The 26,187-nt window shown below is 40.0% G+C and overlaps 1 protein-coding gene across 1 annotated transcript; it reads right to left on the bottom strand.

Moving 5' to 3' along the window:
- Positions 1-8,343: 8,343 nt before the first annotated feature.
- On the bottom strand, positions 8,344-26,068 carry snx1a (sorting nexin 1a). The gene is made up of 15 exons (XM_067379786.1): positions 25,910-26,068; positions 21,540-22,176; positions 18,625-18,761; positions 18,230-18,296; positions 16,833-16,876; positions 16,609-16,750; positions 16,443-16,521; positions 15,148-15,223; positions 14,938-15,051; positions 14,737-14,830; positions 14,410-14,615; positions 11,050-11,193; positions 10,867-10,947; positions 9,659-9,730; positions 8,344-9,577 (listed from the first exon to the last, which is right to left on the bottom strand). The coding sequence occupies exons 1-15, from the start codon at positions 26,009-26,011 to the stop codon at positions 9,527-9,529; spliced, it is 2,046 nt and encodes a 681-aa protein (XP_067235887.1). The 5' UTR covers positions 26,012-26,068; the 3' UTR covers positions 8,344-9,526.
- Between the last annotated feature and the right edge of the window lie 119 nt (positions 26,069-26,187).

Genomic DNA, 26,187 nt, shown 5'->3' with positions numbered 1-26,187 from the left:
AAATTTTAAACTATAAAATATATCAAAAATATGTCAGCCCCCGGGTCTGCCATAAGTCGTTTTTTTGTTTTTTTGGCGCTCCAAAAATATTCTTGTCGCTTTATAATATTAATATTGAACCACTGTACTCACATGAATATATAATAAATGACAGAATTTTCATTTTTGGGTGAACTAACCCTTTAAAAAATGTTTCTTTGGAGATTATACTATCTTATAATACTATCCTAGAGGGAAAAAAAGGTATTTTTGGAACTTTTTTTGAGGGTTAAATATAAAGAGCCCAGTGTTTGTGTCCTCGGATCACGAGTCTGTCATGCGATTTCTCATTTATAAACACTTACCATTCTTAATAAACTCTGTAATAGACTTTGGAGAAGTTAGGTAAAAGGACAGTTGCAGAGTTCAAATGTGTCTACGAATGATATCGAGCAAACTTCATTTCAATAATAAGAATGTCTTTATTTTTGTAAGGTCAGATGGTCAGTGGTGCATCAGCAGCAATCCTGATGTCCTCATTTCTTCTGTCTGAATGGAGAATGAATGAGAATCACATGATTTCCCGTGACACACAACCATTCATGCATTTACTGCTGACCAAACACACTCCAGTCTGAAGATAACACACATTCCTGATGCTCAAGTGTTATCCCTGCGTTCCCACTGCATCCCAACAGGAGGTTAGTACTCAGTTTAACTCCAAACAGAGCAACTGATCATGAACCTTGAACAATTTTTGACCTACACATGCTGGAAAATAAACAGGTTGAAAAGTTTAATGATTAATGAATTTATACTTTAAAGGGTTTTGGTGAAAGATTAATTCCGCTGCAGCTACAATAATTTTACCGCAGTAAACCTTCAGTGAGGTCACATGAAAATGTCTCATCAAGAGCAACAAGCATTTACGATAAGAGTATTGAATGAGAGCTGCTGCTCAACACAGAACAAATACTGAAAGACGGAAGGCCTCGAGGATCACTTCCTTCATTTGTCCCGTGTGTGGATGTGGATCAAGGTTTCAGGCCAAGAGAAAATAGGATTTTATGCTAAAATTAAAATGAAAATTGAAAGTAAAACTAATTTAAATAAAATAATATAAGCTAACAACAGTTCCCTTTCAGTCGGTCACGTTCGACGTACGTCAGTAGTGACCGACGAATTGGGACATCGCTTAGAGAGCCCTATCATCTTTGTGTAAACTAAAACAAGCCAATGGAATTGGCGTGCAATATTTGCATAATGCGCACCGCCCCCGACAGGTGTATATAAATAGGAAGCAGATGCAATCGCACTCTGTCTTTCGCTTCGGAGCCATTCACTGGTGTCCTGTTTTAGAAGACTCCTTTCTTCGTTTGTTTTATTCTAAAACATTGCCTCAGAAGAGGATTTACAGCGAGCTTTCAGTGCTGGTGAAAGGGCACGTTCAGCGAGGTCGCGAGTCTCCGAGGAGCTGAGCTATAAGCTCGAAAACTGCTGTTTTCACAGCAACACAAAGAGTGTGTGCGTGTGTAGCGATTTGGGCCGGTTCCTCGGTGTGTCAGGGAGTGGTGTACCTGACACATCGCGTCGCTCCCTGGGTGCTTCAGCACGAGTGAGTTGACTTCCCCTTCTAAAAGAGCTTTACAGACGAACCCTGACAGTATGTCATTTCGTCTGTGCGTTAATGGGTGCGGTCGTTCCCTGGTCCCTGCTGATGGGCACAATCGTTGCATCGCGTGTTTGGGCATTCTGCACGCTGAAGCAGCTTTTGTGGATGGTTCATGTTCCCATTGCGGGAACATGACTATCGCGATGCTGAGGTCGAGACTCTCCTTCCTGAAGTCTCAGGAAGCGGTGGTCCCCTCTCCTATGCCGCGTACGACCGTTTTTTCCGGCCCCGGGAACCGGAATGACGGTACGGCGCTGTATAGGAAGGATGACCAGAGGATTACGGTCAGGGCTTCCCCGCTGAGCGGAAAACGCTCCTCGGGCCCCTGCCGCCTCATCAGCACCGCAACCCATCGTGCCACCGTTGGTTTCCGCTGGGCCCTCTACGGACTGTCCAGCCGTTACCTTTGGTGTGCTGGCGGCGGATCGGATGTCGATCGCTGCATCGGAAGGTGAGCCTGAGTCCTCGGGGGAGGATTCGGACGCGCTGCCGCCCGGGACGGTAGCGTTGCCCGAGTCGGATCCCGAGCTCACGGCTGTGCTCTCCCGGGCCGCCTTGTGCGTCGGGCTTGAGTGGAACCCTCCACCCTGTCCCGGCCCATCTCGGTTGGACGATTGGTACTTGGCGGGGGGTCGCGCTGGTAAAATCCAGCGTCCCGCCCCAATGCCTTTCTTCCCGGAGGTACACGATGAGGTGACCAGGTCTTGGCAAGCTCCGCATGGGGCTCGTACAGGGCCTGGTCCCTCGTCCGCCTTCACCTCCCTGGATTGCGGGCTAGCCAGGGGGTATGCGAAGATCCCGCCAGTCGAGCAGTCTGTTGCGACGCAATTGTGTCCAACGGCCGCTGGCTGGCGCGGTGAGCCGCGTCTCCCGTCCCAGGCCTGTGAATTCTCAGCCGGTCTGACTGAGACAGCTTACAGTGCCTGTGGGCAGGCTGCCTCTGCCCTGCACGCGATGGCCCTTTTGCAGGTCTATCAGGCAAAAGCGCTGTCGCAGATGCCCCAGGAAGGTCCTGACCAACAGCTGCTTTGGGAGCTGCGCGCTGCCACTGACCTTGCCCTCCGGGCAACGAAGGTGACAGCGCGTTCTGTTGGCCAGGCGATGTCTACTCTGGTAGCCCAGCAACGCCACCTCTGGCTGACCTTGGCAGACATGAGGGAGACAGACAAACATCGGTTCCTGGATTCCCCCGTGTCTCCGGTCGGCCTTTTCGGCGACGCGGTGGAGAGCTGTGCCCAACAGTCCTCCGCTGCACAGAAGCAGGCTGAGGCTATCAGACATGTCATGCCATGGCGGTCCGCTGCTGCCTCCACCCAGCCGCCCGTGGCTCAGCCTCAGCCCGCTCGTCGCCGAGGGCGCCCGCCTGCGTCTTCCTCCGCCCCTGCTAAGTTGGCAAAGCAGCAGCCTACACCAGCCAAACAGCAGGGTGCCGGGCGCGGACGTGGTGCCCAGCCCGTCTCTGCCAGCCAGGTGGCAAGCGGTCGGGAAAACTCGGCCCTGAGACGGGCGACCTGGAGCGGAAGGTTCCTGCCCTTTGGGAGAGTATTCCATCTGCTCTCCCACCCCCGGAGGAGGGCCGGGGGGGATTTTGTGGCGGCTGTCCATCTACCGCCGCTGGCTCTCCGGAGTCCAGCGGTACCCACTTTGCCACAAAAAGAGCAGTTTCCTCAAACTCCAGGTCACAACAGGGGGTGTCTGCCAGTGTGCCAGGCTCCGCCTCGCCGCTGACAGCTCCCTCCCCATTCGCCAGCAGGTGGCAGTGTGATGGTGCAGACCGCGTCCCGTGCGCCGTCTCCCATGCACACTGCTGCCTCGCAGAGTCCGACCCCACTCCGGGCCGCCCCCAAGCCGTCCGAGTCGGGTCCCTCTCTGCCTTGCTGCCCCACCCCCGGTGCGTCTGTGGTGCCTTTGGTCCCGCTGGCTCAGTGTCTGGAAGCGTGGATCACGCTCCCCAGCCTGTCCAGTTGGCTCATTCGTACTATCAGACTCGGCTATGCGATTCAGTTCGCCCGGCGTCCCCCGGTCTTCAGGGCTGTCCACTTCACTCTGGTGTCGTTGGACAGTGCACCTGTTCTCCGGGTGGAGATTGCTGTCCTCCTGGCGAAGGATACAATCAAGCCGGTCCCTCCAGCCGATATGATGTCGGGTTCTACAGCCCCTACTTCATTGTACCAAAAAAAGGGCGGTGGGCTACGGCCAATCCTGGACCGTCCCCAGGATTGGTCTGCAGCAATAGACCTGAAGGACGCGTACTTTCATGTCTCGATTCTGCCTCGACACAGACCCTTCCTAGGTCGGTCTGCGTTCGAGGGTCGGGCATGTCAGTACAAAGTCCTACCCGACATGGTTGTAGCTCCCAGCCGGTTGGGTCTTCAGGTCAACTGGGACAAGAGCAAACTCGCCCCCGGGTAGAGGATCTCTTGTTTCGGTCTCGAGCTAGACTCGGTCGCACGGACTGCGCGTCTCACCGAGGTGCGCGTCCAGTCGGTGTTGAACTGCCTGAGCTCGCTCAAGTGCAGGACAGCGGCTCCACTGAAAGATTTTCAGAGGCTCCTGGGGCATATGGCATCTGCAGCCGCGGTAACGCCGCTCGGATTGCTTCATATGAGACCGCTTCAATACTGGCTCCGCGGCCGGGTCCCGAGATGGGCGTGGCAGTGCGGCACGCTCCGTGTCCCCGTGACACCGAGCTGCCGTCGCACCCTTGTCCAGTGGTTGGACCCTTCGTTCCTGTGGGCCGGAGTACCCCTCGAACGAGTGTCCAGGCACGCTGTGGTCTCCACAGATGTCTCTGCCACGGGATGGGGGGCCACGTACAACGGGCATGCAGTGACAGGTCTTTGGACGGGGCCTCAGCTGCATTGGCATACCAATTGCCTCGAGTTGCTAGCGGTTCGTCTTGCGCTGGCCCGCTTCAAGGAGCTGTTGTCAGGCAAGCACGTTCTAGTCCACTCACTAAGCACTGCGGCCGTTGCGTACACCTACCGTCAAGGTGGTCTACGCTTCCGTCGCATGTTGCAACTCGCCCGCCATCTCTTGTTGTGGAGTCAGAAGGATCTGAGGTCCCTTCGGGCCACTCGTGTCTCAGGTGTGCTCAACCGTGCAGCCGACGAGCTGTCACGGCAGCATCTACTTGCGGGCGAGTGGCGGCTCCACCCCCAGGCGGTCCAGCTGATTTGGCAGCGTTTCGGCGAGGCCCAGATAGTCCTGTTTGCCTCCCCGGAAACTGCCCTCCGCCAGTGGTTTTATTCCCTGACCGGCGGCACGCTCGGCACGGATGCCCTGGCACACAGCTGGCCCCCGGGTCTGCGCAAACATGCGTTTCCCCCAGTGAGCCTTCTCGCACAACTCATGTGCAAGGTCAGGGAGGACGGGGAGCAGGTTCTGTTAGTGGCTCCGTACTGGCCCACTCGGACCTGATTCTCAGACCTGATTCTCAGACCTCACTCTCCTCGCGACAGCACCTCCCTGGCCGATTCCTCTGAGGAAGGACCCCCTGACTCAGAGACGGCACCCTGTGGCACCCGCGTCCCGATCTGTGGAACCTCCACGTGTGGTCCCTGGACGGGATGCGGAGGTTCTGAGTGATCTCCCGCAAGCGGTCGTAGACACCATCACTTCCGCTAGAGCTCCTTCCACTAGGAATCTCTACGCGTTGAAGTGGAACCTGTTCGTCGAATGGTGCGCCTCTCGCTGAGAGGACCCCCGATCATGTTCGGTCGGATCCGTGCTTTCCTTTCTGCAAGATGGGTTGGAGCGAAGGCTGTCTCCCTCCACCCTCAAGGTGTATGTTGCCGCTATTGCCGCACATCACCATGCAGTTGAGGGTAAGTCCCTGGGGAAACACGATCTGATCGTCAGATTCCTGAGGGGGGCCAGGAGACTGAATCCTCCTCGCCCTTCCTCCGTACCCTCTTGGGATTTGACCCTGGTTCTCACAGCTCTCCGGGGTCATCCCTTCGAACCTTTGCAATCAGTCGACCTGAAACTAATAAAAAAAAAAAAAAAAAAAAAAACTTAAGACGGTTCTTCTGGTTGCATTGGCTTCCCTGAAGAGGGTAGGGGATCTGCATGCATTTTCGGTCGACAAAACGTGCCTAGAATTCGGGCCCGGTGCTTCTCACGTCATCCTGAGACCCCGGCCTGGATACATGCCCAAGGTTCCTACCACTCCCTTCAGAGATCAGGTAGTGAACCTGCAAGCGCTGCCCTCGGAGGAGGCAGACCCAGCCCTAGCTTTGCTCTGTCCCGTCCGCGCTCTGCGCGTTTACATGGATAGAACGCGAAGCTTCAGGACCTCAGATCAGCTCTTCATCTGTTACGGAGGCCAGCAGAAGGGAAAGGCTGTCTCCAAGCAGAGGATGGCCCACTGGATAGTGGATGCCATCGCCTTGGCGTACGAATCCCAGGGCGTGCCTTGCCCGCTCGGGTTGAGAGCCCACTCCACCAGAGGGGTGGCCTCTTCCTGGGCGCTGGCTCATGGCGCCTCGCTGACAGATATCTGTAGAGCTGCGGGCTGGGCGACACCAAACACGTTCGCTAGGTTTTATAGCCTACGTGTAGAGCCGATATCCTCGCGTGTACTCGCATCCACTAGTCGGTAGACGTGTTGTACCCACTCTAAGTGTCGGCTTGCAATGCCATTCCCGCCACTGGCCGGATACGTGCATACTTCCACTCCAGTCGTGTTCCCCGCTTGGCGAACCCTGTCGAGTTCCTCCGCCTCCCCCTTCGGCTCGGACATTGGGGAGTGTCTGATGCCAGGCCTACATCCGTCGCTGACGCTGTCTGTTGGCTGGGGCCCATATGTCGTGACCCCTCTACGTGAGCGGTCCCATATGTGTATTTTCCACGGTTTAAAACTCCCTACGGGCCGAGTCCGTGTCTTTCCCTTAGCAGAGCCAGCTCTGCTGTCACCTGTCAGATGAGTCTCCCCCTAACCAGGTGGAGCCATCCCAGGGGCTCCATATGCGTACTGCCCCCCCGGGCCAGTCCATATGTGTATTCCCACGTAAACTCCTCCCCCATTGGGTAGGTAGTGGTCTCCGCAGCGTCCCTTACGGGTTCGCTTTCCCAGTGTGTCTAGTTTACTTAGTGGGTAGTGGTTAGACAGCAGTAGACTCTCTCGGTGTAAGCTCGCCCCCTTCACCGCCAGCCGGTGCTATGGGCGGCTGAGCTTGCGCTGGGCACTGGAAGGGGTTTCGTAACTGTGGCGCTTTAGTTGGGATCCCAATTCGTCGGTCACTACTGACGTACGTCGAACGTGACCGACTGAAAGGGAACGTCTCGGTTACGTATGTAACCCTCGTTCCCTGAAGGAGGGAACGGAGACGTACGTCCCGTCGCCACAGTTTCTGTACCCTCGCTGTAGTGCGGACACCAGTTGTCTCCTCAGCGAAAAACAGAGTGCGATTGCATCTGCTTCCTATTTATATACACCTGTCGGGGGCGGTGCGCATTATGCAAATATCGCACGCCAATTCCATTGGCTTGTTTTAGTTTACACGAAGATGATAGGGCTCTCTAAGCGATATCCCAATTCGTCGGTCACTACTGACGTACGTCTCCGTTCCCTCCTTCAGGGAACGAGGGTTACATACGTAACCGAGACGTTATGATCAGTGTTGATATTGTTCATTAAATAAAACTACACTGTAAAAAAAAAAAAAAAAAAAAAGGTTTAGCTTAAAAAAGTAAATTACCTGGTTGCCTTTTGAGATCATTGAAATTAAAAAGTTAATACAATGAAGACGATTGGTTTAATCAACAGAAATGGAAAATATTATGTTATTTGAACCACATTAATAATCTGACATCAAAATTTGACAAAAGAAAAAATGTTGTGATAAATCATGAATTTTTTTTTTTTTACAGTGTATTAAAAATGGTTTTCATTCAATTAAAGCTGAAATAAAAAAAATGGAAAGCTAAAACTACTAAAATGACAAACAGAAAAATTAAGCTAAACAAAACTGATAAAAATGAAAAAGTAGATAAAATGACTAAACTTTATACTAAAATGAAAAAAAAAAATTAATAAAAAATAATATATGCATAACAATTATGCTTATGATCAGTGTTGATATTGTTAAATAAAACTAGGTCTCATTAAATTAAATAAAGCTGAAATAAAATATAAATATTGGATAAAAACAAACTAAAAAAAGAAATTAAAGTAAAACATTTCATTTTTAATTTAAATTACTATTCAAAATATTTATTATTTTAAACAGAAATACAAAAATTAAGCAACATTTAAAAATGTAAAAAGTAAAAAATTAAACTAAAGTTAAAGTTTATTAATATTAAATAATAAGTTAACAGAAATTATATAATTAGAAATATTTTTTCTAAAATGATTAAAAATTATTTAGTACTAAAATTACTAAAGATAAAATAAGAATTAAAATATTAATAATATAATACAAATAAAAAATAACACCAATTATATATATATATATATATATATATAGAGAGAGAGAGAGAGAGAGAGAGAGAGAGAGACTAAAAAATATTTAGTACTAAAATTAGATCAAATAAAAATAAAATAATTTATTAAAATAAATTGAATAGTATAATAGAATATAAATCTGAAATAACACTAATTTTAGATTTTATTTTTATATATACACATGCATACACACACGCACAAAACGAATGACTATTAAGACAAAAGCTTAATATTTGTAATTAAATCTTTATTGTTTTCCTCAATAGAAGTGTCCATAGTGAAAAAAATACCTGCCCCTTTTTTTTCTTATAAACAAACATTTGATTTTTATGGCACCAAATGGTGGTCAAACCTGTTCACGTCATTTCAAAGTGTCATTACAGCAGGGTCCAAAATATCATTCATGAAGCAATCAACAAAACCTTCTAATGTTATAAATGAAGATGAATCTAACAGCCTTACAAACTCAGACAGCAGCAAATCTGTATAAAAAACAAAAACTAAAAAAATCTCATGTAGAAACAATTTAATCATTAGTAGCGTAGCAAAAGTCTAGTAATTATTATAACATGCCAGAGTCGATGGATAACTCAAATATGGTTTGACACGAAATGATAACATGTTGGCATAAATGTCTACAAATGAAAATATAAAATGAAGTAAATAAAGAATGAAAGTATGAATGAGCCCTAAATGAAGAAGAAAACCAGTTTTAAGACCGAAGTGCTTTGGGCCGGTATTGATATAAAACGCGTCAGGAGCGCCTTTTTAAATGCTTTACGTCATTTGAACAAATAGATCCTAAATCTACTGAAGACTTAAAATTAACCTTTGAGTGAAAACAAAGAGCCAGCAAAAGAAAAATCAAGAGTGTAAGTGTTGACATGTACAGTTCCTGTCACAATACAATATCTGGCCTATTTGATTTCAATAGTCCTATATAAACTGCATCACAATCTCTTTTACTTGCAAAATACAATGTCATTATGCTGCTTTAAAGTGTATATACCAATATTCTGGACTTCTAAAATAAACTAGGTCACCATTTGTCTCTGAATTCACTCTTTAATAAGTACAAACTTCTTTTTGACCGGTCACAAGTGTCTATGAATGAGCGGAGAGCGCCCTCTAGTGTAAACCATTGACATCACTGCTGCTGACGCAAAACTGAGTTGATAAACAAGAGGTTTGGTTGCATACAGATGAGGAAGACACCCAGCCACCACCACATGTGTTCACATCCCCCAAACAATAAGAAAATAAAGGTGAAGATTACACAGAAAATATACAAGTTACTAAATCAATCAGAGTAACGGGCGGCCGGATAGATGATTTCCCTTTGCAGCGCGATTCTCTTGGTTTATAGGCGAGAGGTAAAGAGTGTAGAAAGGCCTCGGTCACGGGTGAGTGTGTGTTTGTGCGCCTCATGCGATCGCTTTCGCCTCCGGCAAAAACGCCTCCCAGTATTTTATCAGCTAGAGGAGAGAAAGAGAGCGAGATATGAATTACAAGTATTCAATCAACCTTTTTTAACTGAAAAAAACTCTTTCTTGTACCTGTTGTTGTGAGTGCAGAAGTGACTCCAGATATTTGATGATTTGTCTCTTAAAATCTCGAGCTTTCTCTTTCTGTTAGCAAAGAAATTTAAAGGTTTAGTTCACTCAAAATGACAATCATCCCATGATTTACTCACCATCAAGCCATCCTCACGGAAGAGGATTAGGGCCAAGCAATAATAAAAAAATAAAACCATTTCGAGATTAAAGTTGTTAAATTAAGAGAACAAATTCGTTAAATTTCAAGAAAAAAAAGTCGAGATAAAGTGTTGAGAATAAACTCGTTAAATTACGAGAAAGAAGTCGTTAAATTACGAAAACAAACAACTTTTTTGTTCTCGTAATTTAACGTTATTCTCAACATTTAATCTCAACTTTTTTATCAATTTAACAAGTTTTTTCTCATAATTTAACGACTTTATTCAACATTTTATCTCTACTTTTTTTTGCAATTTAACGATTTTTTTCTCGTAATTTAATGACTATTCAACATTTTATAAACTTTTTTCTCATAATTGAACGACTTTTTTGTTCTTGTAATTTAACAAGTTTATTCTCAACATTTCATCTCAACTTTTTTCTCAATTTAACAAGTTTTTTCTCGTAATTTAACGACTTTATTCTCAACATTTTATCTCTACTTTTTTCTCAAAATTTAACGAGTTTTTTCTCAACATTTTATCTCAACTTTCTCAATTTAACAATTTTTTTCTCGAAATTTAATGATTTTTTTCTCGAAATTTAACTATTTTTTTCTCGTAATTTTACAAGTTTATTCTCAACATTTTATCTCGACTTTTTTCTTGAAATTTAATGATTTTTCTCGAAATTTAACTATTTTTTTCTCGTACTTTTACAAGTTTATTCTCAACATTTTATCTCGACTTTTTTTCTTGACATTTAACAACTTTAATCTCGAGATGGTTTTATTTTTTTATTATTGCTTGGCCCTAATCCTCTTCCGTACATCCTAGGTGTTTATGACTATCTTCTTTCAGACGAACACAATCAGAGATATATTTAAAAATATCCTGGCTCTTCCAAGCTTTATAATGGTAGTGAATGGGGGGCCAGATTTTGAAGCCCAAAAAATTGAATCCATCCATCATAAAAATAATCCATACGGCTCCAGGGGGTTAATAAAGGCCTTTTGAAGCGAAATGATTCATTTTTTTAAGAAATGGTTTCGGACTAAAATCACGTCTTACATCGAAACGGATGACGTCTTTCTGTACGGTGGCTGAGATTCTCTCGAAGTCTCTCTCGAACTGTGTGACCTTTGCCTCCCACTGCAGGACGAGACGGTAGAGTAAGACATAATTCATTATAAGGCTGACTTAGGAGGTTACAGATGTACTGAATGTTCAGCAGTGAGACTATAAAACAGTCACCTCAGTGATCTCATCCTTGGCCTGCTGCAGTTTGTCGGGTTTGTTGGCCCACAGGAGTTTGGCCTCGGCCTCTCTTTTTTTCTGCAGCATGTTCTCAGCGTCCTGCCAGCGCTGCCACGCTTTCATTCTCTGATCAAAACACCCCTGACAGTGTAGAATACAAATAAATTATTATAATTAATTCTAATAATTATTTTTATTATAGGTTTTAGTGTTTTTTAGACACACACATACAATACATACAAATATACAAATATATACTTTTTTTAGCATAATTATACATACTCTATGTGCACTACTGGTCAAAAAAGTTTGGAATAATTATGATTTTTTTTTTAAAGTCTCTGTGTTCACCAAGGCTTCATTTATTTTATTAACAATAGGAAATGTTTCTTGAGCATCAAATCATCATCATAGAATGATTTCTGAAGGATCATGTGACACTGAAGACTGGAGTAATGATGTTGAAAATTCAGCTTTGATCACAGGAATAAATTACAATTCAAAATATATTAAAGTAGAAAACAGTTATTTTAAACTGTAATAATAGTTCACAATTTTACAGTTTTTACTGCATTTTTGATCAAATAAATGCAGCCTTGATTAGCAAAAAAGCCTTTTTTTAAAAATCTTCCAAATGTTTGACCATTAGTGTACATATAGAAGGTACATAAATGTACAGTGTCAAAAAAGGTCTGGAGAATGGAAAATAGTTATAAAAATACTAAATAATGACCTAAATGAAACCTTGACTAACATTATATGAATTATACAAAATAAATTGAACTTTTTAAAATAAAAAAATCTTTTTGGTAATGTATCTACATTATTGTTGTTAATTTTTTTTTTTTTACTATTATTATTTTTTAAATAATAAGCATTAAAATAATGTAGATACATACAGATATGTCATGATAATGCTAAAAAAATTATATATCAATAATAAAATAATATTAATGAATTCTGATACAGTAATGATCCTGATACACACCTGTATTTACATAATTGTTACTTTATTATTATTTTTAAATAATAATACATTATTAAAATAACATTAATATTTAATTATTATTATTCTTTATTTTAGTAATAATAATAATAATAATAATAATAATAATAATAATAGTAGTAGTAAGATATATAAATAAAAATGTTTTTTTAAACATTTTTAGCATTGTGATTTAAATCTTTAAATCACAATGCTAAAAATGTTTAAAAAAAACATTTTTATTTTCAAATAGATCTATAATAATAATAAAACAAATTAAAAAAAATATTATTATTGTTGACAACAACAATGATAATATATTGCATAATATGGTAAAAAACAAATTATAATTAAAAAATATTTTATATTGTTCATACAATTATGTAGTAATGCTTATTTTTTTGACAATGCAGTGAATTAAATAGTTTAAAATGAAAAATATTCCCTTCGCATGTAAAACTTAAATCAACACCAACTAAAAGATAAGATTACTTATAACAAATCAACCCGTGCCAAAAAAGTTTTACATTACATAACACCTTAAATGTTAAAAATGAAAGACTTAAAGGATTAGTTCACTTCAGAATTAAAATTTCCTGATAATTTACTCACCCCCATGTCATCCAAGATGTTCTTGTCTTTCTTTCTTCAGTGGAAATTAAGGTTTTTGAGGAAAACATTCTACGATTTTTCTCCATATAGTGGACTTCAACAGTTGTTGAAGGTCCAAATGTCAGTTTCAGTGCCGCTTCAAAGCGCTCTACACGATCCCAGATGAGGAATAAGGGTCTTATCTAGCAAAAATAAAAATATATATATACTTTTTAACCACAAATGCTCGTCTCGCACTGCTCTGTGATGCACCACGCATTATGTAATCATGTTGGAAAGGTCAGGGGGGACGTAGGAGGAAGTACCACGGTACCATCTCATTTTGTCCTCCAACTTCAAAATCGTCCAACATAGTTTTACTTTTTTTTTTTTTTTTTTGTAAAAGGGCATGTTGCTAGACAAGACCCTTATTCCTCATCTGGGACCGATTTGAAGCTGCACTGAAACTAGGGATGTCCCGATCACGTTTTTTTGCCCTCGAGTCCGAGTCCGAGTCATTTGATTTTGAGTATCAGCCGATACCGAGTCCCGATCCGATACTTAATAGCCTACATAAAAAAGAATAAAGAAGAGCGAAAAAACAGATCCAGGATGCTTTTCAGGTTTTTCAGGTATTCGGTTTTCAAATAGTAATCAAATATAAAATATCACTGCATATTATCTTTACTGTATAAAATAAATAAAGATTAATCATTATTGAAGTTACAAAAACTATTCAGTCAAGAGCAGTGAGTGATTTCTTTGTTGTTTGTTGTTTGATTTAACATTAAATACAGGCAGCAGGAATAGTTGATGTCCCTTTAAGACATGCACGATCCAGTTCATATACTGTTCCACATGCGCTGTCTTTCTCGACTAATATACGTTCACTTAAGACATAACCGACTATGTTTGTAGGATACTCACTAGGACGGGCATGTTGACATAATTTTTGTATGAATTTGTCCGCTGAAGCGCAAGACTTGAAAGAGAACTCAGTATTTGCGCGCTGACTGGAATAAGCGTGTGCGCGCTTCGGATGAGCGCACACAAATCTTCTCACAGCGCGCGCAAGTTCTCTTTCGCGTCTTGTTCTTTAAGGTTTAAATCAGCAAGGCTTAAAAGAGTTAGTTTAAATACAGACAGCAACGTGTGTCAACACCCGGGTGATGACGGCGTAAATGACTGAACATGAGAGCAGACGGCACTCGCAGTTAACAGTTTAATAAGAGTGACTGTTTTGTCCACGCTTTCTGATTATCGTTGTTGTAACGTTTTGTGCATCCATCGACTGAAACATACATTATCTGAACTGTCTGTATTCCACGTTGCTATTTTAAACAAACCATATTAACCAATAGATGCGTCGTCATTCGAGATGGACCGCAGTGCAAGTGCGTAAGTGGAGAACCGTTGCACCCCTAATACATATATATCCGAGTCCTGATCGGGAGGTAATGTCCGATTCCGATCGAGTCTGAAACCACATGATCGGGCCCGATTTCCGATCATGTGATCGGATCTGGACATCCCTAACTGAAACTGCAATTTGGATCTTCATCCCGTTCCACTATATGGAGAAACTATATGGAGAATAATCCTGGAATGTTTTCCTCAAAAACCTTCATTTCTTTTCGACTGAAGAAAGAAAGACATGAACATCTTGGATGACATGGGGGTGAGTAAATTATCAGGAAACTTTAATTCTGAAGTGAACTAATCCTTTAAGTAATGCGACCAGATGAGTCAGCTTTGTCTTCTGTGTGTGTGTGTGTGTGTACCCTGACGGCTCCCAGCAGTCGTATATAATCGGCCAGCAGCTCTGAGAAGGTGAAGAAGTCGTTGGCAGCCTGATCTTGATGGAGCTGCTCGATTCGATCTTCCACCTCGGCCAGCTGAGACAGAGCTCGCGACAGAGCCGTGTTATCCTCAGAGCTGCCCAACATCGCCACGCTCTTCGCAAACACGGCTGTGTTCCCAGACAACTCTGAAACACACATTCCACCGTCTAACAATATGTGTCACATTACAGAAATGGGTTGCAATACCCAAATCTGAATGCAAATATCCACATCTAAAATACGAGACTGACTGTTTGCACTTCTGACCTTTCCTGTGATTGACAAGCGATTCCACCATGACGTGAAGTTTCCGCAACTGCTGTTCTTCATTTTCTACATCCTGGATCTTCTCGTCAAACCACTGAAACCAACAAGCACACACACAGATTTATATTTACCCTCCTTTCTAGGTTGGTTTTAAGCCTAGTCCTCTTTATAGGAGGAGCTCAGCGTGGGTTTTCCACTCACCACGTCCTGTTCGTTCATCTTTATGGTCATCTTGCTCACAGCATCTGTGGCTTTGTTGAGCATTTTGAGGAAGCCGGCTCCACTCAGAGCCTGTGTGCCGACTGCTCTGGGTAACTAACACACACAGAGCATCGAGTTATCATCACAAACAGGTTTATGTTAACGTTGAATAATTAAAAATGTTCATTTTTGCATCAGAAGCCGTCTCACCTCTTCTTTCTCTAAAAACTCCCTGACATCAGGGTCCTGCAGGAGAGACGGGTGACTCACAACCCTCTGAAGATACCTGCAACAACACACAAACACAAAACCTCTATATTAAATTAATTATTTATTAATATTAATTACTAATAACATTATATTACTGATGTAAATAATAATAAATAACATTACACTGGTAATATAATATAATGTGGTATAATTAAATGTAATGTAACGTTAGTTGTAATTAATATATATTTTAATTTCAATGAGGATGGAAAAATTACTTAGATTGGATCATATAATGTTAGTTGTAATTAATATTAATATGTAATATTTAGATTACTTGGATAAGATAATTATACTTTATTATCCAATATAAGTAATTTTATTTATATACAAACATTATATTGCATTGCATTATCAAATTTAATAATGCAAGTATTATTTATTAATATTAATTATTACTAACATATTATAGGAATATTTCCAACCTCATTAAAATTAAAATATATAATGATAGTTGAAATTAATATTATAGTATCCAATCTAATAAAATGTTCTGTCCTCATTTAATATATACATTAATATTATTACAAATTTTATTGTATTAAATTATTCAGTTTAAGCAAATTTTCTGTTATTATTTTTTAAAATACATATTATTACTAACATTATTAAATTATCCAGTTTAAGTAACTTTTCTGTCCTCATTAAAATGAAAATACATATAATGTTAGTAGTAATTATTAGTAATATTATCCAATTTAATAATTTTTCTGTCCTCATTTCATATAAATTTATATTATTTATTACTAGTAACATTATTATATTATCCATTTTAAGTAATTATTATGTTCTCAATAAAATGAAAATACATATAATGATATCAGTATTAATATCAAATTTAATAATTTTATGTTCTGATTAAAATGAAAATACATATAATGTGAGTAGTAAATAAAATATTATCCAGATTCTGTACTCATTTTTTATATACATTTATTTATATTTATTACTACTAACATTATTATATATTATATATAGCTAAGTAATTTTTCTGTCCTCATTCAAATTAAATCACAGCCAATCATAGTTTGATGTTTTATATAGAGATATATAGAGAGGGATTTTAAACCAATCAGATTTCACTGGGGGCGGGGCTACTTGTACAACGTAATGAAAAGAGAACCCGAGTGGACTGAAAAAGTTCTGACATGACACACGGTTGACAAATGCAGCTGGAGAGGATAAAAACTAGGAGAAGAAGCATGATTCATCAAATGCAATCGTCGTTAACGAACCTCTCTAGAGCAGCTCTCCTCCGCTCCACAAACTCTGCTGACGATGGATCCTCCTTCCCCACTTTGACTTTTGTCATACCTGGAAAATCCACACACATTTATTCATAATCAGACACTTATTCATAATCAGATCAGATCTGATGCATTAGCAGAAGCAAGCTTGTACCCAGAATGCTCTTCTCCGGTGGTGGAGGAATGATGTATCCATTCTGTGAGTGTTTCTCCGAGAGCTTTTCGTACAGTCCCAGGAAATCACTGAAACGTCTGCGTACAGTAAACGTCTTGCTACGGAACATGGTTAACGACGTCTAGAAGAAAGAGGGAGATTCAGACTGCGTGTCGTATTGTGTGCTAGTGGAAACTGCACAAGTACAGAGACTGAAAAATCACCTGTGTTGAAACTTTGTACGCCATATAAGCATTCATACCATCACCTGTAAGAATCAGACAGAGAATCACCTCACATGCCCAAAATAAAACCCCAACATAACACATATAAGTCAGTGCTTGCCACACATAGACTTTACGTGGGCGGGCCGCCCATGTATAATAACGGCCGCCCAAGTATATTTGGAGACACATTTTTGCTTTTATTATTTTTATCCTCTTATACTTTTATATCAGCGCAAGATCGTTTCGTACCTGCTCGTTATGTGTGCGTCAGAGCTGTTTACTCCCGCTAACATTCCCACAGGCGCTGCATTTTGCAAAGTCACAAGGCGGCGCTGTTGCGCGTTCTACAAGCTCGAGATTCAGACTGCTTCAAAGTGATTCTCAATCAATGAAAAGCGCAAATTCATGCCAAGCGATTGCTAATGAACTCAAGTTGATGAATTATTACAAATGAAATTTATTATTAAAAGTCAAGTAGTCAAAAGTCAAAGTAATTAAACGTTTTTTCTTTTTCTTTTGGGCATTATTGGTATTTTGGTTTAAATTGAATTTAATTTGATTTCCATTTAATTCATAGTAAATTATTGTAGTCTCCCCTACAGGAAGAAAAGACTAAGAACATTATTTGACACATATATATTAATCATTTTATAAATTTTACTAGTAAAATCTGTGTCCCATTCACTGAGAGAGACACTATATGACAGCAAGGAGAACATAGGAAAAGGTGAACCATTTAAATGCTATAATTTACAATGCATAATAATGCATAATATTAGTATGTAATTAAATGTAATATGCTATGTAATTAAAATTCATTTCAATAAATAAAAATACTGTTAAAAATGACACATTATTTGTTTGTCACATGTAGTAGACCATTTTTGTGCCGTGGGTAATAGGAGGATATATCACAATATCACAAGAGCTTTTCACCTCAACGAGAAATCCTGTCACATATCACACACACACACAGTATATAACCAAACAGAGTCAGTAAGTGTGAGCAAATAAAAATAATTACATACATCATATTAAAATCATCATATCAAATATTATCTTCCCTAAAACATTCAGAGCTGGTTTTAGACAGTCACAACACACCTTTTAAAAAGAAGACGAACAGGAAATAAAAAATAGCTGGTACAGGGCAAAAAGAGGATGTTGTGATGATATGGCAATGCTCCAGAAGGACGTATCAGTGTCTCAGTTCCTTAATTAGAACAATTTCACCTCATCAGAGAATCACGGTTTCCCATTTTTCAGCAAACTTAGCCCACTACTGGGTTCAAACGCTTTTTCAATCTAGCGTTTTATGAGAGCTGCGTTAATCCTCAAAAGACAGACATCAGAAAGCAAAACCCAGCAGACATTGTGGAGGATGAAGGTCTTACCAACTTTCTCTGGATTTGTCACGGAAATGTTTAGATCAAACTTGTCCTCACTTTCCTCTTCCTCCAGCTTTATGTGAAGGAAACAGAAGAAAGAGAAAGAAAGAATGAGAAATTAAAGGTCTGATCTGATCTCTGGGGAATAAGTGCAATAAACGCAACAAATCAAGTTTCAACTTAATGATTCTTTTAGTACCTTTAAGTAATTTGGTGTATAGATCAATTTAAATAAATACGTTTCAGACCGATTCTTGAGTCTTTTTGACTGATTCATCAAAAAGAATCAGTTCATAAGAGTCATTTGCTTGTGAATCTGGCACTAAAGGAGCCAAACATCATGAAAAACATTCAGTCTCGATGTTATTTACTTAAAAATGTTACATTTATAAGTGTTTTACCTCCTCCAGGGTTTTGGACGGAGGTTTGCTGGAGCTGCTGGCTACAGAGGCGGCAGGAGCCGATACAGACGGCTTCACGGCATCTTTCTTCTTGCGGTCATTACGAGGACTGTCCAGAGAAAGCTCCACTGTAGCCTCTGGGAAAACAGCGAAAGAAAGTGTATTTTATGGATTCAATAAAACTAAAAAGATGGTTCAACACACAACCTAGAGAACAAACACACACACACATAAGCAAAACACATTCCATCAGCAACATAAAGCAGGGTGAGAGGTCAAAGGTCACTGAGGAATTCCTTTTCCCCTTCCTGAGTCAATGCTGAGAAAGCGAACTCATCATCCATCGCTCACAGAAGTGATGTGCACGCATTCCTGCTTGTACAATATATGTGAGAGAGTCAAAAGCAGGAAAATGTTTCATTGCGCAAAACAATAAGTCTGAAAACCCTATAGCACTTTAGGTGAGTTTTATAGCCAAAAATGCTGTCCACTTACAAGGTTAAAAAAAAAATGACCTAAATATTTAAACACACTTTTGTTCAAGCATACATATATGATGTCCAAAAATGTCATGTGGGAAGGTAGCCGTTTTGAAACACACATCAAATTTGTTTAAACATGCCCCAAAATGCTCTCAAGGTTTTGAGACTCAAATTAAACATTTGAACATGCCTATGGTGATCAGAAATGTTGTTTAGATAAGCAGCTCACTAGGATTTGAAGATTAGAGAAATAAATTTGTCTTATGATGCCAATAATGCTGCCTGTTTCTACATTGCCCATGCAGTACACTTAGTTTTGAAAGATGAACCATACTTTAAAATTTGCCTATGATGCCCAAAAAAGCACTCTGGGTAGGGCACTTACTACATACTGAAACAAAATTTTTTTCCAAACCAAAAATGCTAAAAATGCCACACAAAAAAACGTTGTATAGGTTGGCAGATCGCAGGATTTTGCAACACATAGTCAACACAAATCAAACTTTTAAAGGTGCCGTAGAATTGAAAATTGAATTTACCTCGGCATAGTTGAATAACAAGAGTTCAGTACATGGAATTGTTTCCTCCTTATATAAATCTCATTTGTTTAAAAGACCTCCGAAGAACAGGCGAATCTCAACATAACACTGACTGTTACGTAACAGTCGGGATCATTAATATGTACGCCCCCAATATTTGCATATGCCAGCTCATGTTCAAGGCATTAGACAAGGGCAGTCAGTATTAATGTCTGGATCTGTGCACAGCTGAATCATCAGACTAGGTAATCAAGCAAGAACAATAGTGAAAAATGGCAGATGGAGCGATAATAACTGACATGATCCATGATAACATGATATTTTTAGTGATATTTGTAAATTGTCTTTCTAAATGTCTCGTTAGCATGTTGCTAATGTACTGTTAAATGTGGTTAAAGTTACCATCATTTATTACTCTATTTGCGGAGACAAGACTGTCGTTATTTTCATTTTTTAACACTTGCAGTCTGTATAATTCATAAACACAACTTCATTCTTTATAAATCTCTCCAACAGTGTGTAAAGTTAGCTTTAGCCACAGAGCACTATCAAACTCATTCAGAATCAAATGTAAACATCCAAATAAATACCATACTTACGCGATTAGACATGTTGCATAACGAACACTCTGTAAAGATCCATTTTGAGGGTTATATTAGCTGTGTGAACTTTGTTTATGCACTGTATTATAGTCGAGAGCTCGGGGGCGGGGAGCGAGAGATTTAAAGGGGCCGCAGCCTGAATCTGCGCATTTATAATGATGCCCCAAAATAGGCAGTTAAAAAAATGAATTAAATTAATTAAAAAAAATCTATGGGGTATTTTGAGCTGAAACTTTACAGACACATTCAGGGGACACCTTATACTTATATTACATTAAAAAACGTTCTAGGGCACCTTTTAATGCACCAATGTCATCCAGAAATACTGTCTAGGAAGGCCGCTCACTAGATTTTGAAACATGAACCAAAGTGCCTTTGATGACCAAAAATTTTGACTTGGTAAACTGCTCATGACATTCTGAAAATGTTCAAGCACACATACGATGCACAAAAATGTTGTCTGGGAAGGTAGCTAAGTTGAGAAACAAACTAAACTTGCTTAAAAAATACTCAAAAATGCTGTCTACATAGGCAGCTTTCAAAGTTTTGAAGAATTGAACAATCAGTTGTGTAATGATGCCCAAAAATGCTGTATGAGTTAATTAGGCAGTTCACTTAGTTTTGAAACATGAAACAAATTTTCCAAATGTATCTATGATGCCCAAAAAATGCTCTCTGGTTAGGACACTTACAAGATATTGACAAAACTGAACATTTCTCCATACCAGCATATTTTTTATATAAGGTTTTTTATATAAGTAATGGCATAGAGGAAACATTTTGGGTTCCCCAAAGAACTTTTAAGTGAACCGTTCTTATAAGAGCCATTTTATTTAGTTTTGAGAACATTTAAATAATCTAAAAAGAACCTTTTTCCACTATAAAGCACCTTTCGTGGAATGGAAAGATTCTGTATGAATGTTAAAAGTTCTTCATGGAACCATCAATGCCAATTAAGTACCTTTATTTTTAAGAGCGTATGATGCTCAAAAATACAAAGTAGACGGGTATTACCCAGTGACATGTTGCTGTCACGAAAGTGGGATTCGAATTCCTGATGAAAATAACTTGATTTATTGTGCACTTTCAGCTTCACAACTTTGCAGATCATTTACATTCACAGACAGCTACATTACACATTGCATGACAGGTAATATTCAAAAAAGCATCATTGGGGCACTGTAACCACAAATCAGCCCACATACCTACACAATACCCGAAAACCATTGTCTAGGTAGGCAGTCAAAAGTGTCACAGTCATGATCTGGTGTTACAGGTGAAATGTGTCATACCTGAGAAGATATCCTGCTCCTCAGAGTGAACCCCATTGGTCCTGGAGCTGCTGCTCACGGAAGGTTTGGTGGCAGGTGCCGTCACGGCTTCCTCTGCGAACAGATCTGTGGGGTCGTCTTTAACCTGTGGCTTGACCTTCACTTCTGATTTCACCTCTGTGAAGACATTGACAGGTGGTCCACTCACCGCTGAGGGCTGAGGCTTCTTCGTCACGCCTTTTAACGGCTCGTTAAACAGATCCTCCTCCTCATCGTCGTCATCGAACAGCTCCGCACTCACTGCAGTCTTGGCACCCTTTGGAGGGTCGAAGGCGTTTTTGTGCACAGGCTTGCTGCTGAGGTCACTAGGCGGTTCACTGATGACATCAGACTTTGGCGCTTCAACAGGCTCTTTCAAGAGATCTGGCACGGGATTTTGGACCTCAGGCGAACTAATTACATCAGCTTCATCGTCCAGCGGGTCGCTGAACAGGTCGACGGCCTCATCGCTACCAGGAGAAGGTATCTTGACGTTCTTCTGGGGTTCAGAGTTAATTTCGCTAAGAGGATCGCTGAAGATATCTTCTGGAGGCTCGTTGAAGATGTCTTTAGGAGGTCCGGTAGTATCCGGCGACAGAGAATCCATCTCAGAGATTGACTAGGAACAGCACAGAAATGAATGTTGGAAGTTCACAATAAATATAAATATTGTGAGTTGAAACTGGATTACTACATTGTGTTTAACAGCCTGTGAAATGCTTTTCTATCTGTCATGGACTTTTTTTTCAAATACATTAAACATTTTCAGGCTGAATCTCACAAAATTTGGTAAAAAAAAAAATAAAATACCAAAAGAAAAAGTATGCACATCTGAATGATCTTTAACAGGAGCAGAATCTCAACCAAAGTTATAAAAATAAGCAAGGAAAATCTGCACTTTGTTTAACTCTTCCCTTTATTTGCAAAACATAACAGCAATGTTTTGGGTATTTTGGTTAAAGTTAACCACTTGCTGTTATATCTCTGGTTAAAGTTAACCACTAAATAAAGAAGTCTATTATTTTTGCATTTTTCACCAAAATACTTAACAGTAGCAATAATTGTAACAGTCATGTTAATATTTGTTATTTTATGTATTTGTGCTTTCTACAATTGACCCTTCGCTGGGTGTTTGATTGACAAGTGATCTAACCAATCATAACGCCGAAGCCGCCATTTTGTCTAAAAAAGCAGTCAGGAGTTAGAAGATTAACCGCGGTGGACTTGAACTTGAAAAATGGTGTGTACTGACGTCTTTCCGCGGTTGAAACAACATTCCTTCTGATGTTCATTCATGTTTATTTGATGTTATAAATTAACTAGTAGGAAGAGATGATCGGTTCACGAGCTGAAGAAATTCGAACAACAAAAAACGTTTTGTGGCTCTTTAATGTGTTGTGACAGATCGCTGTAGAGCCTCAGCTCAAGAGGCTCATGAATCGATCATCTCTTCCTACTAGTTCATTTATAGCATCAAATAAACATGAATGAACATCAGAAGGAATGTTGTTTCAAACGCGGAAAGCCGTCAATACACACCATTTTTCAAGTTCTAGTCCACCGATGTTAACTCCTGACTGCTTTGTCGGACAAAATGGCGGATTTGCCGTTATGATTGGTTAGATCGCTTGTCAATCAAACTCCTGGCAAAGGGTCAATTGAGAATTTAATATAATAAAAATACATACATAAAGCAAGCCTATTTTAGGCTTTGTACATTTTCCATTCAAATACTTATTATTGTAACAGTAATTACATACTTAAATTGTAAAACATTTATTATGTTACATGACAAGTATTTGTTATATATATATATATATATATATATATATATATATATATATATATATATATATATATATTATATATTATATATATATATATATATTTGTGCATTTAAACAATTGGTGGTTTAAAATAAATAAAGCAAGTATTGTTTAGTACTTTCTTTGCATTGAAAATTAAGGCACATTTTCAGTCCAAATACTTTTAAATACGGCATTTAATAGACACAGCCGTAGTTCACTGACAAACCACGCAATATTGCGTTCATTATCGAAGGCGATTCATCTGCGATATGAACGCAATATTGTGTGGCTTATCAGTGATCTACGGCTCTGTCTATTAAATGCTGCTCCATCTGAAAGCAGGTGATGGCGATTTAGCGGTAATCAGGGAACCGGCTTTACTGACGAAATGCACGTGACAATCTCATGCGATATATCGTGCAGCCCTACTTATTATCATAACAGTAATTACATACTGAAGTTTATGTTATGACAGGTATTTGTCCTTGTTTGTACAACTGGTGTTTTAAAACAAATAAGCCTATTTTAGTGCTAAATTAAGCACATTTTCCCACCTAAATTCTCATTATTGTAATGGTAAATATTTACATGATAAAATATTTCTCATGTTAGTATGTTATTTTTATGTATGTGAGCATTTGTACAATTGGTGGTCTAAAATGTATAAATACATAGCATTGATTCCAGACAGGATGATTTGAAAAAACATTACATAATGTCATAATGAAAAATATCCTTAAAGGATTAGTTCACTTTCAAATGAAAATTTCCTGATAATTTACTCACCCCCATGTCATCCAAGATGTTCATGTCTTTCTTTCTTCAGTCGAAAAGAAATTAAGGTTTTTGATGAAAATATTCCAGGATTTTTCTCCATATAGTGGACTTCAATGGCCTCCAAACAGTTGAAGGTCAAAATTACAGTTTACAGCAATCCCAGATGAGAAATAAGGGTCTTATCTAGAGAAATCATCGCTCATTTTCCAAAAAAAAAAAAAAATTATGCGTTTCAACCATAAATGCTCATCTTGAACATTTCTTCTTCTTCTCTATTAGAAGCCCTCCACAGGTCAAAGTTGGAACTTATTTGACATATACAATATGCTAGTGCAAGTATATAACAATTAGTTCAAACTAAGACCTGTGGAGGGCAGTAATACACTTAGCAGTGTCTACACTGCTGGAATTCTAATAGAGAAGAAGAAGAGAGCTAGTTCAAGATAAGCATTTATGGTTAAAATGTATATAATTTTTTTTTTTTTTTTAAGAAAATGAGCGATGGTTTCTCTAGATAAGGCCCTTATTCCTCGTCTGGTATCATTTAAAGCCCTTTGAAGCTGCACTGAAACTGTAATTTTGACCTTCAACCATTCGTATAGTCCACTATAAGGAGAAAAATCCTGGAATGTTTTCATCAAAAACCTTAATTTCTTTTCGACTGAAGAGAGAAAGACATGAACATCTTGGATGACATGGGGGTGAGTAAATTATCAGGAAAATTTTAATTTGAAAGTGAACTAATCCTTTAATAGTCCTAAAACTGGCTACTTTTTTCCATTATATTTCCATCTTTTGATTTTGGGGTAAAATATTTATTATATACAATAAACAGACCTGCACATTTCTCTCATTTTGCAGTCACTTTCATCCAAAGCAACTTCTAGCACCCTTACAGGGACAATCCTTCTGTATTAACCCAGGGTTAAGTGCCTTTCTTAACAGTACATGGTTACAGTTCATGAATCAACTCATGCTGGGTTCAAACCTACAACCTTCCAGTTTCAGCGCAGACCTTTAACCACCCCATCATGACTCATGCAACTGTAAATTCCCTCCCACAAAGCAAAATCTTCCCAAAATATAAGCTTGCTGAGGGAAAAAAAAAAAAAAAACATTCACTCACATTTGACACTCACATGACCACCAGACCTTCAGTACTTTGACCAGAAAAGACTGAAGTTATTACACTAAGTAAATATTGACTGCTGGACACCATCTAATTTATTGGAGACAGATTTGCCTTTATAATACCCAGAGTTTGTGCATGCATGCATATTATATATAAATATATAAACTATGATCAGCTGGGTGAATCTGCATGAAGAAGTTAATCTATTCTCACACTTCCTTAATTGCACACAACATAACATTTAATTTACACACAAACACACTCTCTAACAGTGTGACTTCAGTCAGTTTGGCAAACTAGGTCACATTCCTTGTGATATTATTTATTCAACTACAAGAGTCCTCCAAAAACTTCAGTATGTCACATGCAGGCCTAAATCTATTTAACCTCGCGGCAGGATCAAATCTGAAGTGATATTGACAATAGTATCTTTATTAAATCAGTAAGCAAATAGGATCACATAAAACGCCATATAAGCCAGCAGATCTGTAGATCTTCGGCTGAAGAAGAAGAAGAGAAGAAGAACAGGCAGATGGGAGGGTGTCAGAGAAGTGAAAGTGATCGCTCTTCTTCTCTCGCTGTCTGACTGTGTGAAACTAATTAGCTTCATAAACGCGGATAATTGTGTTACTCACCGTGCCCGTGAACGCATCCGCGCCCTCGTCACTGTCCTCCAGCAGCTCGGGCTCCTCTGAGTCCGGGAAAGGAGGAGGACTGCGCTCCGAGCTGGCCGCCATCTTCAGCTCCACACACAGAGTCACACACACGGAAAAACTTTATTACGAGCGAGTGAAAATGAGAGAGCGACATTGAGTTGATGCGGAGAGAGAGAGAGCGTGTGAGAAACAGCGACACTCGGTGGTCAACAGTTGCTAAGTTACGTCACGCTCACAAACCACTCCCAATTTTTTTA

The sequence above is a fragment of the Chanodichthys erythropterus genome, chromosome 24, assembly GCF_024489055.1.
Source record: "Chanodichthys erythropterus isolate Z2021 chromosome 24, ASM2448905v1, whole genome shotgun sequence".
Lineage (NCBI taxonomy): Eukaryota > Metazoa > Chordata > Actinopteri > Cypriniformes > Xenocyprididae > Chanodichthys > Chanodichthys erythropterus.
The sequence above is the reverse complement of the archived record's forward strand: the minus strand, read 5'-3'. Positions and strand labels throughout refer to the sequence as shown.

Excerpts from the sequence above, each read along its gene's own strand:
- snx1a (XM_067379786.1), bottom strand. The coding sequence starts at position 26,011 with ATGGCGGCCAGCTCGGAGCGCAGTCCTCCTCCTTTCCCGGACTCAGAG. Across the intron at positions 18,297-18,624 it reads CGTCCAAAACCCTGGAGGAG|CTGGAGGAAGAGGAAAGTGA; the intron begins GTAAAACACTTA and ends CTTCACATAAAG. Across the intron at positions 16,751-16,832 it reads CGTACAAAGTTTCAACACAG|ACGTCGTTAACCATGTTCCG; the intron begins GTGATTTTTCAG and ends TCTTTCTTCTAG.